The sequence below is a fragment of the Marmota monax genome, unplaced genomic scaffold (assembly GCF_021218885.2).
Source record: "Marmota monax isolate L192 unplaced genomic scaffold, Marmota_monax_Labrador192_F-V1.1 WCK01_AAM20220418_F8-fsc00035, whole genome shotgun sequence".
In the NCBI taxonomy this organism is placed as follows: domain Eukaryota; kingdom Metazoa; phylum Chordata; class Mammalia; order Rodentia; family Sciuridae; genus Marmota; species Marmota monax.
Window position 1 is genome coordinate 1,743,223 of NW_026691961.1, and position 15,894 is coordinate 1,759,116.

At 41.2% G+C, this 15,894-nt stretch overlaps 1 protein-coding gene across 5 annotated transcripts in view; it reads left to right on the top strand.

Moving 5' to 3' along the window:
- Positions 1-15,894, top strand: part of Dnah3 (dynein axonemal heavy chain 3) — a 159,572-nt gene that overhangs the window by 21,451 nt on the left and 122,227 nt on the right. For all 5 annotated transcript variants that reach the window (XR_009225397.1, XM_058574147.1, XM_058574137.1 and 2 more), the window contains 8 exons: positions 366-545; positions 3,386-3,522; positions 7,037-7,142; positions 7,331-7,509; positions 8,262-8,446; positions 9,615-9,738; positions 13,979-14,132; positions 14,897-15,041. Coding sequence is in view for 4 of the 5 variants with exons in the window: in XM_058574147.1 (XP_058430130.1) it covers positions 366-545; positions 3,386-3,522; positions 7,037-7,142; positions 7,331-7,509; positions 8,262-8,446; positions 9,615-9,738; positions 13,979-14,132; positions 14,897-15,041 (1,210 nt within the window). In the remaining variant the exon portion in view is untranslated. The remainder of the gene's footprint in view (positions 1-365; positions 546-3,385; positions 3,523-7,036; positions 7,143-7,330; positions 7,510-8,261; positions 8,447-9,614; positions 9,739-13,978; positions 14,133-14,896; positions 15,042-15,894) is intronic.

Below are 15,894 nucleotides of genomic sequence, written 5' to 3' on the forward strand. Positions count from 1 at the left end.
AGATAAAAATAAAATACTATGAAGGAAGTGGAAATATGGAAGTTCAGCAGTGGAGGAGATTTTATCCAGAGAAGGGAGGCTTCCCAGAGCTGAATTTTGAAGGGTGGGAAGGTTTTAGAAATTAGAGTGCAGTAAACACTAAGCAAAATAAACAATACCAAACAAGAGTTTTGAGAAAGGGGAGGAGCAGGAGGAGCTCAGAGTGGGATAGGCTATGCAGAGCCTGTGTTTTAAACATGCGTAATATTTGGTATGGTTCACTTCCCTCCCTGGTGCTCAGGTAGACTGTGAATGCATGACTTTCACTCCCTTGACTTTGAAAGGCCCAATCTGGTGACATTTGCCATGACTTGTATCTCCTGAAGGATGGAAATGACTTCACAGAGCCCTACCAAGAGATGAATTTCTTCATACCCCAGCTAATTGTGATCAAACTTGAAGTCCAGGAGCCCAGTATTGTATTTAATCCAACTTTTGATGCATGCTGGGAATTGATAAAGAATTCTTTCTTAGAAATTATTAAGAACTCTAATGGGATCCCCAAGGTATAGTATTTATTTTACTTAATCCTCATTTGTATCTTTATTCACTTACTGAATAAAATATGTTTAAGTGGTTGATAGTATAAGACATAATGGGTGTGGTATTCACTTAGGAAATTTTACTTTGGGAATATATCTTGAATATACCCCTTTAACCCCCAGAAAGATTGTGTGGGCCATAAAGAAAGGTCCATGAAGCCCAGGACTGTGCTTCTAGCAAGGGTATTAAGAGTTGTTTTTGAGGGAGTATAGTCCCTTCCATGATGCCAACTCCCAAGGAGCAGATGTGTCCCAAGCCATATCCAACTCAGGCTAATAATTCATTATGGATCGCTTGCCATGAACTTGCCAGAAATTTTTGTAAAACTGGATTTAATTTCATCTTGAAGTTCCTGTTGGTTTGTTTCTTTGCCTTGTAGACTTCCAGAGAGAAATCTCCCCTTCCTGGCCCAAGCCCTTTCCCATTTACTTCCCAGGGTGGAATTGCTAATCAGATACAGACAGTTATGAGCAAACGTTTGCCATTAGACAGGATCATCCACATTGTTTAACACCAGTCTGATTCCCTCCAGGTGTTTGGTGTGATAAGAGGACCTTGTCCAGTCCCACATGGGGAGGGAGCGGGGGATTCTTGTTTTCTCTTTCTTTCTTGTTCTCTCCAGAATATACACTTACACACATTTGAGTCCTCTTCTCTAGATAATCCTGTACTTAGAGAGTTCTAAGAAATCAAGATTAGAGAAGAGGTGTGTAGGGAAGCCTGTGAAGCTGACTGCAGCAAAGGAGTTTTGATCTCAACCAAACATGGTGAACATGAAAATTGGGTGTGCAGAAGTGGGTGAAAGAGGGCAGCTTGCCTGTAACCGGTATTCCTAGGAAGGAAGTGAAAGAAAAGACTGTGATTTGAAATGATAAGTGTAGGGCTTGGACCTGATTAAAATACACCCTCCTTGAGGCCTCCTTCTCTGCTGTTGATGGGTGATGTTTTCGAGCAGCTGGGGCGGGAGAGCCAGCAGCTGGGATGCTGCTGAGGAAGGCCTAGCAGAGGCTGGTGCCACCCCCCACCTCCCCTACTTAGTGGATTGTAATGGCAAGAAGACAACCTCCTAGGGGACAGATTTGTGCCAGGTTTGAAAGCTATTGCACTAAACCATAGAAAAAAGCACAAGGTCTCGGAGTTCTCCCTCGAGAGTGATGTCCACCCATAGTACGGCTCCCTCTCTGAGTGCTTCTGGCTATTCTAGTTAACAATGAAAAATCAAATGACAGTTTCTTAGGTTGAATAGCTACAAACTACATCTAAGAGCAGCGACAGATTGGCAGTTACCCCTTTCCCTACTAGTCTGGCTTTGTTTATGATTAAACCTAAGTTTTTGGTGGGGGAAAAGGGGGCAGAGAATTCAGTAAGAAACTTTGGGAAATAAAATAAATAGCATTCAAGGTGCAGGATAGAGGCATATTGGTGAGAGTTACTAAAGAAAGTAAAAGGAAATATTAGAAGTTGTTTGTCTCGGCAGTATAACTGAGGGAAAGGATGCTCTAACCCTGACTGATGCAAAAAATTTGAATGAGACGCAGAAATAAAATGAAGCTGAGTGAATAAGGGAATGTTTATAAAACTAAAATGCAATGAGTAGAATTTAAAGCGTTGTTAGCTGTCATGTTGCTGCATTACTTTCATAGTGAGGAAAAATTATACTTGGCTATGGAGAAGGGCCAAGGGACAGTCTCTCTCCTAATGTGTAAGTCCTCTTCTTCAATGTGCCAGGGAATGCCAAGTCAGAGAAGTGCCCAGAGGGAGCACTGAGGGTGATGTCAAGACCAAGGAATCCAAGATCAGAGAGCCAGAGAAAAGAGCAGAATGTCACAATTAATTACCTGGAAAGGACAGGATTGCTCCTGTTTTCAGTTTCACAGACTGCTCTCTAGGGCGTGGGAGAACTGCCACAGCAGAAGGTGAACTTTTAGGGAAACCCAGGGTCTCCTGGGGGCCCACGAGGACTCTCTAAAAATATGAGACTTGAAAGGAGCAGGGTACTGAAAGAGGAGTAATCCAATCATAAAGATATAGGCAAGGACGGATTGGAGTCGTCCTTGGAGTAAGGCTGAGGAACGTCTCTCAGGAGCTCCCCTCTACTCCCAGGTCAAGGTCCAAAGGCCCTTCCTTGGAGGCAAATTTGGCGTGAGGGTAGGGAAGAAATGGATCCCGGACGAGCCCCCAGATGTTATAGTTAAAGCTTCGTCCTGGGGTTTCATAAACTGACTTCCAGAATACTCCCTTATAATCGAATGTGACTTATGGAGTAGAAGGAGGAGATCAAGAGGGAGGGAGGAGAAGGACAGAAAAGGGGAGGAAATGCAGAGTAAATGTAACAAAAATATGCTACCAACATGGATAAATACACCACAGGGAATTCCATCGTTATGTGCATATAAAAAGCACCAATCAAAAATAAATAAATAAATGAGTGAAAGGAAGATCAGTAGAGCAGAAGAAGAATGGGGGAATGAAGGAGAGGAGGGAAAGGTGGGGGGAACGGCAGTGAAATGGAGTAAATCAAATTCCACTGTGTACGACTTTGTCAAAATGAACCCAACTACTGTGCATAACTATAATACTCTAATTAAAAGGAAAAAAAAAAGGGAGTGATCCAGGCAAGAAGAGAGGAGAGAATGGAGGTAGCCAGAACAGCAGGGTGGTTCCTGCACTGCCTGAGAGGGAATAGAGGGAGAATGAGCTGGCTTCCCTGGAAACGAGTCCATTGCTAGAGATCTTGCATTTTGGTATTGTCTCCCTTCTTGTGGATGTCCTGTGATGTCTAAAAGTGCTTTCTGCTCTCTAGGTGGAGTCTGTCCTGTTCCCAGAGTTAAAGGGATATAACCTGATCCTTGGAACAGTGGACAGTAAAGAAAAACTTGTTTCTGATTTTGTGGATCAAACTTTTGACGTATTTCAGAAAAATCAAGTTGGCCCCCACAAGTAAGTTCATTGAGCTATAACTGTATTACACAGTCTTTGTGGTTTTGGTTCTTAACTATCATCAAATAAGCAATTCCTGTTTCCACAAACCTAAACACGTACATAAAATGACTTGCCAGTACTTACATGGGTATTACTGTTTATCCCCATGTTACAGATGAGGAAACTGTAACTTTCCTGATGTTAACCCATAAATAAACAGAAGTGCCAGGATTTGAATGAAACTGCAGATCTGTCTCCATTATCTGAAAGCCAAGGGGTCAGATGGATTTTGGCATTAAAAAAATTTCTGGATTTTAAGAAAGTCATCTATCACATATTAGTTGCAGCTTCTGCAAGGTCTAGGGCAACATATTCATATTTCTGTTGTGAAACCTGCAAATATTCACATCAGTAGCCTCACATCAGTTTAGGCCAGGTTTTGCCACCAAATGAGTATTTGATGCAATTTTTGTTTTCTCAGAGATTTTTGGAATGGGGAATTTAAGGGAGAAGGGCTTGAGGAGCAGTTATTAGAATTCTGTCATCACCACACGGTAGAACATCTCACAGCTGTTCACATAATGTGAGCAAGCAGTGACTATTTTAGGGTAATCACATAATGTCACTTCCAAACTGAGATGTAGAAGGAGTGTTATTAACAATTACCACGGGACAGTGGAATAAACTTTGTCTCAGGCAAGCCAGGACATCTGGTTCCCTTAACCCAAGGTTTCTTTTTTTAAATTAATTAATTAATTAATTAATTTTAATTAGGCATATATGACAGTAGAATGCATTTGATTCATTGTACACAATTGCACCACTACTTTTCATTTCTCTGGTTGTACATGATATCGTATCACACCATTTGTGCAGTCATACATGTACATAGGGTAATAATGTCCATCTCGTTCCACCATATTCCCTGTCCCCATGTCCCATCCCCACCTCACCTTCCCCTTTGCCCCATCAAAATTCCTCCATTTTTCCCATACCCCCCCCCAATTATGGATCAGCATCCACTTACAGAAAGAACATTTGGCCTTTGGTTTTTTGGGGATTGGTTTACTTCACTTAGCATGATATTCTCAAATTTCATCCATTTACCTATAAATGCCATAATTTTATTCTCTTTTAATGCTGAGTAATATTCCATTGTGTGTGTGTATGTGTGTGTGCGTGTGTGTGTGTGTATATATATATATATATATATATATATATATATATATATCATAGTTTTTTATCCATTCATCTATTGAAGGGCATCTAGATTGCTTCCACAGTTTAGCTTTGTGAATTGAGCTGCTATAACATTGATGGGGCTGTGTTACTATAGTATGCTGATTTTAAGTCCTTTGGGTATAGACTAAGAAATGGGATAGCTGGGTCAAATGGTGGTTTCATTCCAAATTTTCTAGGCAATCTCCATATTGCTTTCCAGATTGGTTGCACCAATTTGCAGTCCCATCAGCAATGTATGAGTGTGCCTTTTCCTCCACATCCTCACCAACATTTATTGTTGTTTGTACTCTTAATGACTGCCATTCTGACTGGTGTGAGGTGAAATCTTAGAGTAGTTTTGACTTGCATTTCTCTAATTACTAGAGATGTTGAACATGAGAAGTATCTGTTCAGCTCCTTAGCCCATTTATTGATTGTGGGTTTTTTTTTTTTTTTTGGTATTTTTTTGTGGTTCTTTATATATCCTGGAGATTAGTGTTCTATCTGATGTGCATGTGGCAAAAATTTGCTCCAAAAATGTAGGCTTTCTCTTCACCTCATTGATTGTCTCTTTTGCTGAGAAGAAGCTTTTTAGCTTGAGTCCATCCCATTTATTAACTCTTGATTTTATTTCTTGTGCTTTAGGAGTATTGTTAAGGAAGTCAGGTCCTAATCTGAAGTGGTGAAGATTTGGGCCTACTTCTTCCTCTGTTAGGTGCACCTGGTCTAATTCCTAGGTCCTTGATCCACTTTGACAAAGGTTGAGTTTTGTGCATGGTGAGACATAGGGGTTTATTTGCATTTTGCTGCATATGGATTTCCAGTTCTGCCAGCACCATTTGTTGAAGAGGCGATCTTTTCTCCAATGTATGTTTTTGGTGTCTTTGTCTAGTATGAGATAACTGCATGTATGTAGTTTATCTCTTGTCTTCTATTCTGTACCACTGGTCTACCTGTCTATTTTGCTGCTAATACCATGCCATTTTTTGTTACTAGAGCTCTGTAGTATAGTTTAAGGTCTGGTATTGTGATGCCTCCTGTTTCACTCTTCTTCTAAGGATTGCTTTGGCTATTCTGGGAACCCCAGGTTTCTTTACTGTGCTCTATTGAATCTTTCAATTCTGTATCATGGGAGGCTGTGCTTTATGTGGTAAGATGCTTAGCAGCATCCTCAGCTGCTACCTGCTCAATGTCAACAGGAACCACCCAAAGTCCTCCAAACATGGCCAGATATCCCTTGCAGGCCCAAATCGCCTCTAATGGAGAAAAGAACTAAACTTGACTGAAAGTCATTGTCTCAGAATGTGGAAGTGCTGCCCTCAGGAATTTAATGTGAGGACTTTATTTGAAGCACCTGTTTTTCCCTGTTCATGGAGATATATTCGTACAGTTTATCTTTCTGGACTGACAGTTCTATGGGTTTCTCTCTGCATCTCGGTTTCAGAGTCTCTGACATGTTGTCCAACACTTGGAAACCTGCGGGCTCCAGCGAGTTCTGTTTACTTAGTAACACCTTAATTTTAATTTAAACTTATTTCAAGACAGACTATTCCAAATATATCTGTCAACATTGGAAAATCTGTTCAGCCACTTTGTTGGGGTCTTAAAACAAATAATTTTTATTTTAGTATATTTTAGGTTAATTGACTCCAAATTTTCATCTTAAAATTAGACATAGAGGGGCTGGGGAAGTGGCTCAGTGGTAAAGCACTTGCCTAGCATATGTGAGGACCTGAGTTCAATCCCAGCAGTGCAAAAAAAAAAAAAAAAAAAAGACATAGAATTTTTGAAGGATGGAGGGAAATTAATATTTATTATACATTCACTGTAAGCATAGTATTAATCACTATATGTACACATGTATACAATTATATATATGTATACATATAATTAAGATTTATGACAATTATATAAAGTATGAATTATGATTTCCATTTAAAATTGAAAAACACTGAGTTTTGAGAACCCAGACTATCTAAATTCATGCAGCAAGAAACTGGAAAATTGGAATTAGAAGCCCCAAAATTCAGAATTCCAAGTTTGATATTTCGCTTTCCTGGTTTGGGTTCTCTTAAAAATTTTTTTTAGTTGTAGATACACAATAATTTTATTTTATTTATTTATTTTTCTGTGGTGCTGAGGATTGAACCCAGTGCCTCACATGTGCTAGGCAAGCACTCTACCACTGAGCTACAACCCCAACCCCTGGGTTCATTTTTTAATGCTATTGTCTGCTTTTATGGCCACTCTGACTCATCTGATTTGTTGACCTGCATTTGTGTGTTTGATTTTATGTTCTTCAACATGGAAGATATTTAAATGTATACAAAAAGTACAATGATCTATTGGATAACATGGCAGAACAAAACATCACTGCTTTCCTGAAAGAAAATCAAGACATTAATGATTTTGTGACGGTATGAACCCCTCTTGATATTTCATTCCTTAGTGATATGTGCTACAGTCAATCCAAAGAGTAGTCATCATGTTTCAGTAGGGTATATAGGTCTCAGTATTGGGCTGGTGTTTGCCCCGGAGGAGGCTGGGGGCAAATGGGTAAGAAGCTCAAGTCAAATCAAGCTGCTGAATGTGCTCCTTTCTGCAGAACATCAATGGCATAAAAAAGCGGAGAAGTGAAATTGCATCCATGCACATTACTGTGCCTTTAGCCATGTTCTGTCTTGACACCATGACCCTAAATTATGATCTCTGTGAGAGAGCCCAAAATCTCAAAGACCGTTTGATTCGATACCAAGTGGATGTAAATCGGGACACCAATTCCAGGTATCATCATTCTGTGTAAATAGCAATAATATTTTACATTAACCCAGAGAATCAAAAAACAGAACTTGTGCCTTCCAGCAGTGACCAGGCTGAAGTTCTGATTCAAGTGTTTTCTGCCCCAGAGTGAGGATGACAGGGAATTCAGGTCCATTATATGAGAATAAACTTGCTGGTATACTGTTAAGATGGTGATTATGAATTAACTTGGTGCTCCATTTTACCATAAAATGTGAGAAGTTGTTGGTTGTGGTGATATTCTTACTGTTTTGGTCTACTCATGAGAATTGGTATGGTTTATTCATTAAGATTATGAGCTTTAGAGTCAATTAACCAAAATTTAGATCTTGGATCTGATACTTAGCAACTGTGTTGCTTTGGATGAAGTTACTCAGATTGACTTTCTTCCATCATCAAATGTAGATAATAATAGTACCTACCTTTTATAATTATTAAATAATTAATATATATAAATGGTTAGCATGGAGCATGGCACCTTGTGAGAGCTTAGTACCTGTCATTACACAAGACCATTACCATTGTTACTATCCCTGGAGTGTGATGTGCATGTGAATATTATCCAGCAAGGGTTTGCAGGTAGAGAAAAGTTAGAAAACAATGGTGTAGTGTCTAAATAAGGATCATGTCTGCTTAGCATGACGGGTCTTACGAGAAGACATTTTTTATGTCAATGATGATGATGCTGGTGGTGGTGGTGATGGTGATGGTGATGGCAGCCATTTCTTTCTCTGTAGCATTTGTAATCAGTACAACACCATTGCAGAAAGAGTCAGTGAGATTCCTGCCAACACTAAGGAGCTGGTACTTCTCATTGAATTCTTAAAGAAATCCAGTGATGTCACTGTGTTCAAACTCAGGAGACAACTTAGAGATGCAAGTGAGCGGCTGGAGTTCCTGATGGACTATGCAGATTTGCCCCGTAAGTCCAGGGCCACACGTGCATATGTATATTTACATTTTCACAGGCACATATAAGATAAAATATCTTATATTTTTAGGAGTAAGAAGCTGGAGGGGGAAAAGGATATGGGAATCCTACCACCAAATATTAGAAGAGCTGCTTTTCAGCTGCCCCCATGAGATGGAGGCACTAATTCCATACTCCTACCTGTGGGGATTTGATTCACAAAAGGGGAATATTGTTAGACAAAAGGAAAATGCATCTAGAACCTTGACATGTAGCTCTTAGATGCCTGTCTTGGGCATCTTATGTCTGATATTTCTGGAAATGTCAATTCCAAATGCAGACTCCTTAGATTTTACTTTTCTGTAATCTTAATACAGTCCCACCTTTGAGGGTACCAGGTTATATTCCTTTATGCTTCTGCATATCTTAAAAAGAAAAGAAAGGTTCAAAGCCCCTGAAGGCTTCTTGGGTCAAGTTAGAGTTTTGAAGTAAGGACTAAGCCCTGAGGGAAAAGTTGAATGCTCTCCACGAGCCCCTTTCCACCTGAGAACACCTGCATGTTACCTGGTGTTCACAGTGTGTATGAGGAGTGCAAGATGGGTACTGGAAGTGGAAAGGGGTTCCCTAACCCCATGCATACATTCATGAGCTGTGCCCTGGACCCTGGGCTCTCTCATTGTCTCTGCCTCCAAAAGTTACAAGGAAACCCAGTGCATTTAATTTGACCGAGCCATGATGGCAGGGCATCTGGCTTTGATACCATTACAGCCATTTAACCAAAGGGAAACTAAATTCAGATGAAGTAAATGGTTCGAAATGTTGAATTCAACCCAGGTTTCTGACTCTACTTAGCCAATAAAACAGAGTGGTTAGAACATAGACTTTGGGGATTATTATTAGACCTGGATTCAAATTCTGCTCTGCCGACCTCTAGCAGTGTAACCTTGACCACTTGGTTTAACCACTTTGTCTCCTATCTGTAAAAAATGAAGATGATAATATTATCTACTTTCTAGCCCGGCCCTTAGTAAGTGCTTAATAGATGTTGGCTAGCATTCATCCATCACAGTTCCATTCATTCATTGCCACCCTCCAGTGGCTTTGGTTGAACTTTTGACTTGCTGAACTAATTCCCCACATGCTAGACAGTGTCCTGGAGCACTCTGTCTTTGTTTTGCAGAAGAGGATATCAAACTGAACAGCACTCTGTTCCTCTGGCCAGATCAGATTGAAGATATCTTTGAAAACAGCCGAAACCTGCTCCTTAACAAGAGAGATCTGGCAGAAATGGACCTGATTAAAAGGTACAGGGAGAGTCTGGGGTTGTTTTGGAAATGAGACCAGACTTCATAACACTCCCAGCAGGTTACCAGTGCTGCATAGAGCACCTGCCATCCCATAGCAGTGAGTGGGTGAAGACTCAAGATAGTTGGTGGAGAAGGAATTTCCTTTGGCTTCCCACTGAGGGGTGTTCTCTTTAATCCTGCTTCACTGTAGTAATCCCTGCCAATGTCTTTCCTCCCTGTTTTGGAATAATTGAAATTTTGGCAGAGCAGAGAGAAATAGGCAAAAATAGTGACATGTAATAACGGCTTCCACAATAGCAACAGCAGAAGTGTCAGCCTGGCGTTGGAGACCACAGATCTGTGCGGTATCAAGACAGGGGACATAAAGGCACGGCAGGGGGCTGAGAAATTGACTGTTTTGCAGCTGGTCTTGTTCAGTGCTAATGTGGCTATAATCATTTTTTTTTCATTCACTCTGTGTCAATGGGAATTTATTGTGGATCTTTACTATGTGATGGGTTCTATTCTAGACATGCATGTGTTTGGCCATTAAATAAAGATTTTAATCCAGCGACAGAGAAAATACAGACATATTGAAAAATCTAACAATGTCAAGTCAAGGGAGCCAAGTGTTTTTCACATGATAGACACACACACACACATACACACACACATACCAGTTTGTAACACTTGGACCATGAACTACAGATTCATGCCAATTACCCTGTCTTCTTCACACATGAGACTCCCACTGCCCAACTTCACCTGCTGTAATCCCTGTAAATACTTTCAAGAAAGGAAAAGGGTGGATAAAAGTAGACTTCAGGCTGGGTGTGTAGCTCAATGATAGAGCACTTGTCTAGGATGTGCGAGGCCTGGGGTTCAGCCCACAGGACCATGAGAGAGGCAGACAGACAGACTCTATACAGAATGAAAGTTTGGCTTGAGGAGAAACCTATTTATCTCCTACCTTGAAAAGAAGACCTAGATCTGTTCCCCAGGGGGTATAAAAATGTCTTTTTGTTTTCTCTCTTACAACCTTCTCCTTACCTACATGAATACTGTCTCCAGAGCCTGGAACTTAGCCTGATGGGTGGAGGAGATATATTTCTCAATTCATAGACTATGTTTCAATGCAGTTTTAGATCTGCTGCAAAACTGAGTAAAGAGTACAAAGAGTTCCCAGATAATGCCCCACACCTACTCACATACACAGCCTTCCCTGTGGAACTGACTTTTATGCCTAACCACAAAGCAAAACTATTTTGTTAGTTAGATAGATGCACAGAAGCAAGTTCCATCATCTCTCTGAACCTTAGTATCCCTCATCTGGAGGGTGGGATAACACTGCAGCCAAACATTGTGTTCAAGGATGAAATGAAATGAGCTCAGAGTGTGCCGATTGGTGTCTAGTGCATGGTGGGCATCAATGCTCTCAGCTTCCCCCTTGCTTTTAACAATGATCCCTTTGGGTGAAGAATGCTTTTGAACTTCCAGACGCTGCCTCCTCGAAGGTGTACTTTAGGATGCAGTACCCTGGAGGCAGAAGTGCTGTTGGACTTAAGAGGAGTGAGGATGGACCCTGGGGAAAGTGGGAGCAGCTGTCACTTATGGTGAGAGGAGAAGAGAGCCGGGCTTCTCCTTTCTGAGAGCTCTCAGCTTGATCCTGGCATCTGGTTCCTGGGCTCAGCAGTAGAGGCCACAGAAGAGCCATCTGGAAGAGGCTTACCAAGCAGCCCTGGCCCAGCCCTCTCCTTGCTGCCCTTAGACATTCATCCTGTCTATAATTTTGAACTAACCTTGGGGGCGTCCTGGGAGGAGGGTTGAGTAATATTCATGTTTCATCTGTCGTCTATGAAAACAATCCTGTTTCCTCTCCAAGAAGCTTGAGCTTGCTTTTCCAGCCCTCAATAATTTTTGGCTTCCATGCCAGTTATTCTCCTTGATCTGCTCCCACCTCACCCTGCTGTCCATTCTCCTCCTGCTCTGTCTGAGAGGCTGACGTCCAGACTGTGGCCTCCAGTTCCCTCATCCGTGGGATCCTGCCAGTGGAGACTCCTACAGAAGGCTGGAGAGGGATTGGGGGCCCTTTTCTCCTTTCCCTCTCTGCTTGGCCCTGGGGCTCTGGGTGGCAATGCCAGTTGCTCTAGGGTTTCAATTCTCCTTGTCCCCTCATGCCTAGGGGTCATAAGGGTTCCCCGCCAAGGAAGGTCTCTGGGTGCCTACTATGTACTGTTTTGTTCTTTTAACCATACCAGTATTTTACCTCTGTAGGTAGTCCCTTTGTTGAAGTATCTTAGAACATCAGAGATAATCCCATTTCCTGCCAGAATTCTGGCCAATCCACCATCTTTAAATTTTTCTATTATCCTTCCTTGGACTCCAGGTGGTCCCACAAGTACAACTCACTTACTTGACCTAATTTCCTGAGTGAACTATTGTATAGAAATTCGTATATACATACATACACACATACACATTTATATACATATATGCAAATTGATGTGTATATACATATGGGCTTAAAAAATTCTAAGAAGAAATTATATAATAATGTATATTAGTTATCTATTGAGGTATATCAAAACATAACAGATTAGAATAATTAAAAAATGATTATCTCACAGAATCTGGATTATAAATCCAAGTGCAGTTTAACTATATGCCTGTGGCTCAAGGTCTCCCATGGAGTTGGCATCAGGGTCTGAGCCAAGGCTGTGCCCTCATCTGAGCTGGGGAGGACCTCTTTCTGGACCTACTCACATGATATTGTAGGATTCAGTTCCTCATGGGCTGTTGGCCAGAAACTGCCATCTATTCCTTGCCACAGGGTCTCTCCCCAGGCTAGCTCAGAGCACAGCAGCTGTTTTCCTTCAGAACAAGAGAGAAAGAGACCAAGAGAAAGAATGAGAAAGCAAGATAGAAGTCAGTCTTCCTGTGAGTTAATCTTGGAAGCGACACCCCATCCCTCTTGCCATATCTGTCTGTAAGAAGTGAGTTATTACACAGGGTAAGAACACCAGGAGGTGGGGATCCTTAGGCTGCTTCCCACGCAGTGCAATTAGAAATAAACCCAAATCAAATCACTCAAATCACTTGAAAATAACTCTCATGCTCCTAAGGAGGAAAAAAAAAAGACATTAAAACTGCCATAACAGAATTAAATATTTTTAAGATAATAGCCAAATTTATGGAGTGTCACTGAAGCTGTTCTCCATGGCACCTCCCCTTGTTTATTCAACGGATATTGATTGTTTGCCGAGTGTCAGTTCTCTCTGCCAAGTGCTGGGAATACAACGAGGAATTAAGGAGGCAAAAGCTGTTTTTATAGATTTACATTCCAGTGAGTGAGAACTTATATAGTAGTTATTCTGCAGCAGGTTCAATTCTGAATGTTTTATATTAATTTACTATTAAGTAAAAACTTTTTCCTCTCTCTGTTTTCTTTCTTGGAGGCATGGAGAGTTTAAGTGACTTGCCCTGGTCTACATAGCTATGAAGTGGCAGTATAAGCATCTGAACCAAGCCTGTCTGGCTCCAGACCCTGTCCATGAAGCACAATGTTATTCTACCTGATTAGGAAAAGGGAGAAGCAAGTTTGAGATTTGCTTTGTTGATCCAATGGATGAAGTAGATAAATCTCTGTAAATGCTCCCTGCCCACAGCTGCCCCAATCCCCCTAGCTGAAATAGCCCTCCACCAACTGATCCACTAACCACTGTGTTTTGTTTTCTTTAGAGTATTTATCACTATGAGGAATATTTCATTTCACTTTTATCCTCCTGTGGATCCATCTATCCATACATCCATCCATGTTTATCATCTAGGTCTCCCACAATTAAAATATGTGTTCCATGAAGATAGACAGCTTAATAACATACTTCACAGATTTATTTATGATGCTTAGACCAGTTCTGGAATGTATTCAGTACTCACTAATAAATACTTATCTAATAGCCAAATGGATAAGCAATAGGTACATACATACATTTTCATATTTACCTGCTTACCTGTGTAGGAAAACATCCGGAAATGTTTAATCACAGATAGGTTCACAGCTGATCCATATCTTGTAAGTGTAATTATAGGAATTATTTTCTTCTTCATTTATTTTTAGATAAATAAAGAAGTAGAGAGAGAGAGAAAGAGAGAGAGGGGAGTAGGGGGATCTGCAGATGCCAGATCAACGTCTTCCCAGAGTGAGCAATGAAAGATCACTAAATGGAAGATCCCCATGTGACTGGGCTTTTACTTTCAGGTGCTCAGAATTTGAGTCAAGACTGGAAGGCTACAGCAAAGAACTGGAAGGCTTTAGGAAGCGGGAAGTGATGACTACAGAGGAAATGAAGAACAACGTTGAAAAGCTTCATGAGCTTTCAAAGAACTTGGATCAGGCGCTGATGGAATTTGAGGTTTGGGATCATGGAATGGGGACTTGTGACTCTGGTGATTCTGGTTCTTGGTCTTATATTTTCCCAATGACATCTGTCAGGTGGATAGTATTGATTGATTGATTAATTGACTAGTTCTTTCATTGGTACTTTCAACTATCTTTTTCTACACGCCTACAACAGATTTTTTTTTGTAAGCCATATGCGTACACAAAGAAGATATAATAATGTAATTGCTTACATGTGTTGAGCATTTATTACGTGCTCAGTGACATGCAAAGGGCTCCCATGTATGATATCTCATTTAATGCCTGCAGCAAACTCTTGGGGCTTGTTATCCCCGTTTATCCCTATTTGAAGTGGGAGACTAAAACTTGCAGTCACTAAAGTAACTTTCCTCAAAAGATCAGCTGGTAAGTTTGTTTAGCCATTACAGTTCTCTGAGGCAAGTCCACCTAGGAAGGCCTGGAAACAGTCTTATAAACCACTAAAACATGTACAGAAATTAGGAAAAAAGGCCAAGTCATGGTACATTGGAAACAAAGATGATGGATCAAGCAGCAAATTATCCTGTAGTATCTACCAGCTGGATCTTGGCTGCCCTGGCCCTTGAAGGTAGTAGAGGGACCTTCTTGCTGGAGTCAGTATCTTATTTTCTTTTTACTCTCAGGTGAGGGAGCATCTTCCTCCACTGGGTTTTCAGTGTGCTAAGGAACTTTCTCTGGAGGCTTTTAGGGTTCAGGGAACTACCTCCCTGATAGACAGAATCCCCTTTTGTCCTGCAGTTGATCAATAAAGAGGAAGAGCTGTTGGAAAAGGAGAAGAGTTCATTCCTACTTCTGCAAACCTTGATAACCAACAAAGTACCTTACGAGCAGCTGTGGGTGACGGCCTACGAGTTCAGCACCAAGTCAGAGGAATGGATGAATGGTATGGCATGTTCTCACTCCACAGGGACAGAATGGGGATGGGGAAGGGGGTTCCCCTTTCAAGCAGTTCTGAAATAAGGTCTAATGCTAGGTGCAGTGGTGCGCACCTGTAATCCCAGCGACTCAGAGGGCTGAGGCTGGAGGATGGCAAGTTTGAGGCCAGCCTAGGTAACTTGGTGAGACCCTGTCCCAAAAAGTAAAAAGGACTGAGAACATATCTCAGTGGTAAAGTGCCCTTGGTTCAATCTCCAGTACAAAAAAAAAAAAAAAAAAAGGAAACAAATAAACAAAGGTCTTCTTTTCATATTCTGGCTGGACTTTTTATCAAATTCTGACACTCCAGGTTAAAACAGCCACAGTCAACATTTTCTGATATGATAACAAAGGAAAGTGTGGCTCTAAGTGCCAGAACTGTTGCCAGAGCAGATAGGATGGGCAGTGCCCAGAGCCAGGGACCAGAGAGAGGCAGATGCAGGGAGAATGAGGTAGGAGAAGAGCCAGTGTGCCATTGACCATAAGTCACCTTTTCCTCTAGCCTCTGGAGGTAGGGTGGAATGGAGAAGGTAGAAGCAATAAGACTTCATGATTGAGCTGATATGGAGTAAGGGGCAGGGAGGGAGAGGGGAGAACCCAAGGTGACTTCCAAATTACTAGCTCAGGCAATTTGGTAGGCTTTGCCTTCACTGAGCAGAGAAGTGACAAATTTGTTAGGGAAAAATTACACTTGAATACATTGATTTTGATATGTCTGAAAACATCCAAATGGAAATTGTTTTAGTTACTTTTTAGTTGCTGTGACCAAAATACCTGCCAAGAATGATTTTAAGGAGGTCAAGTTTATTTGGTGGCTCATG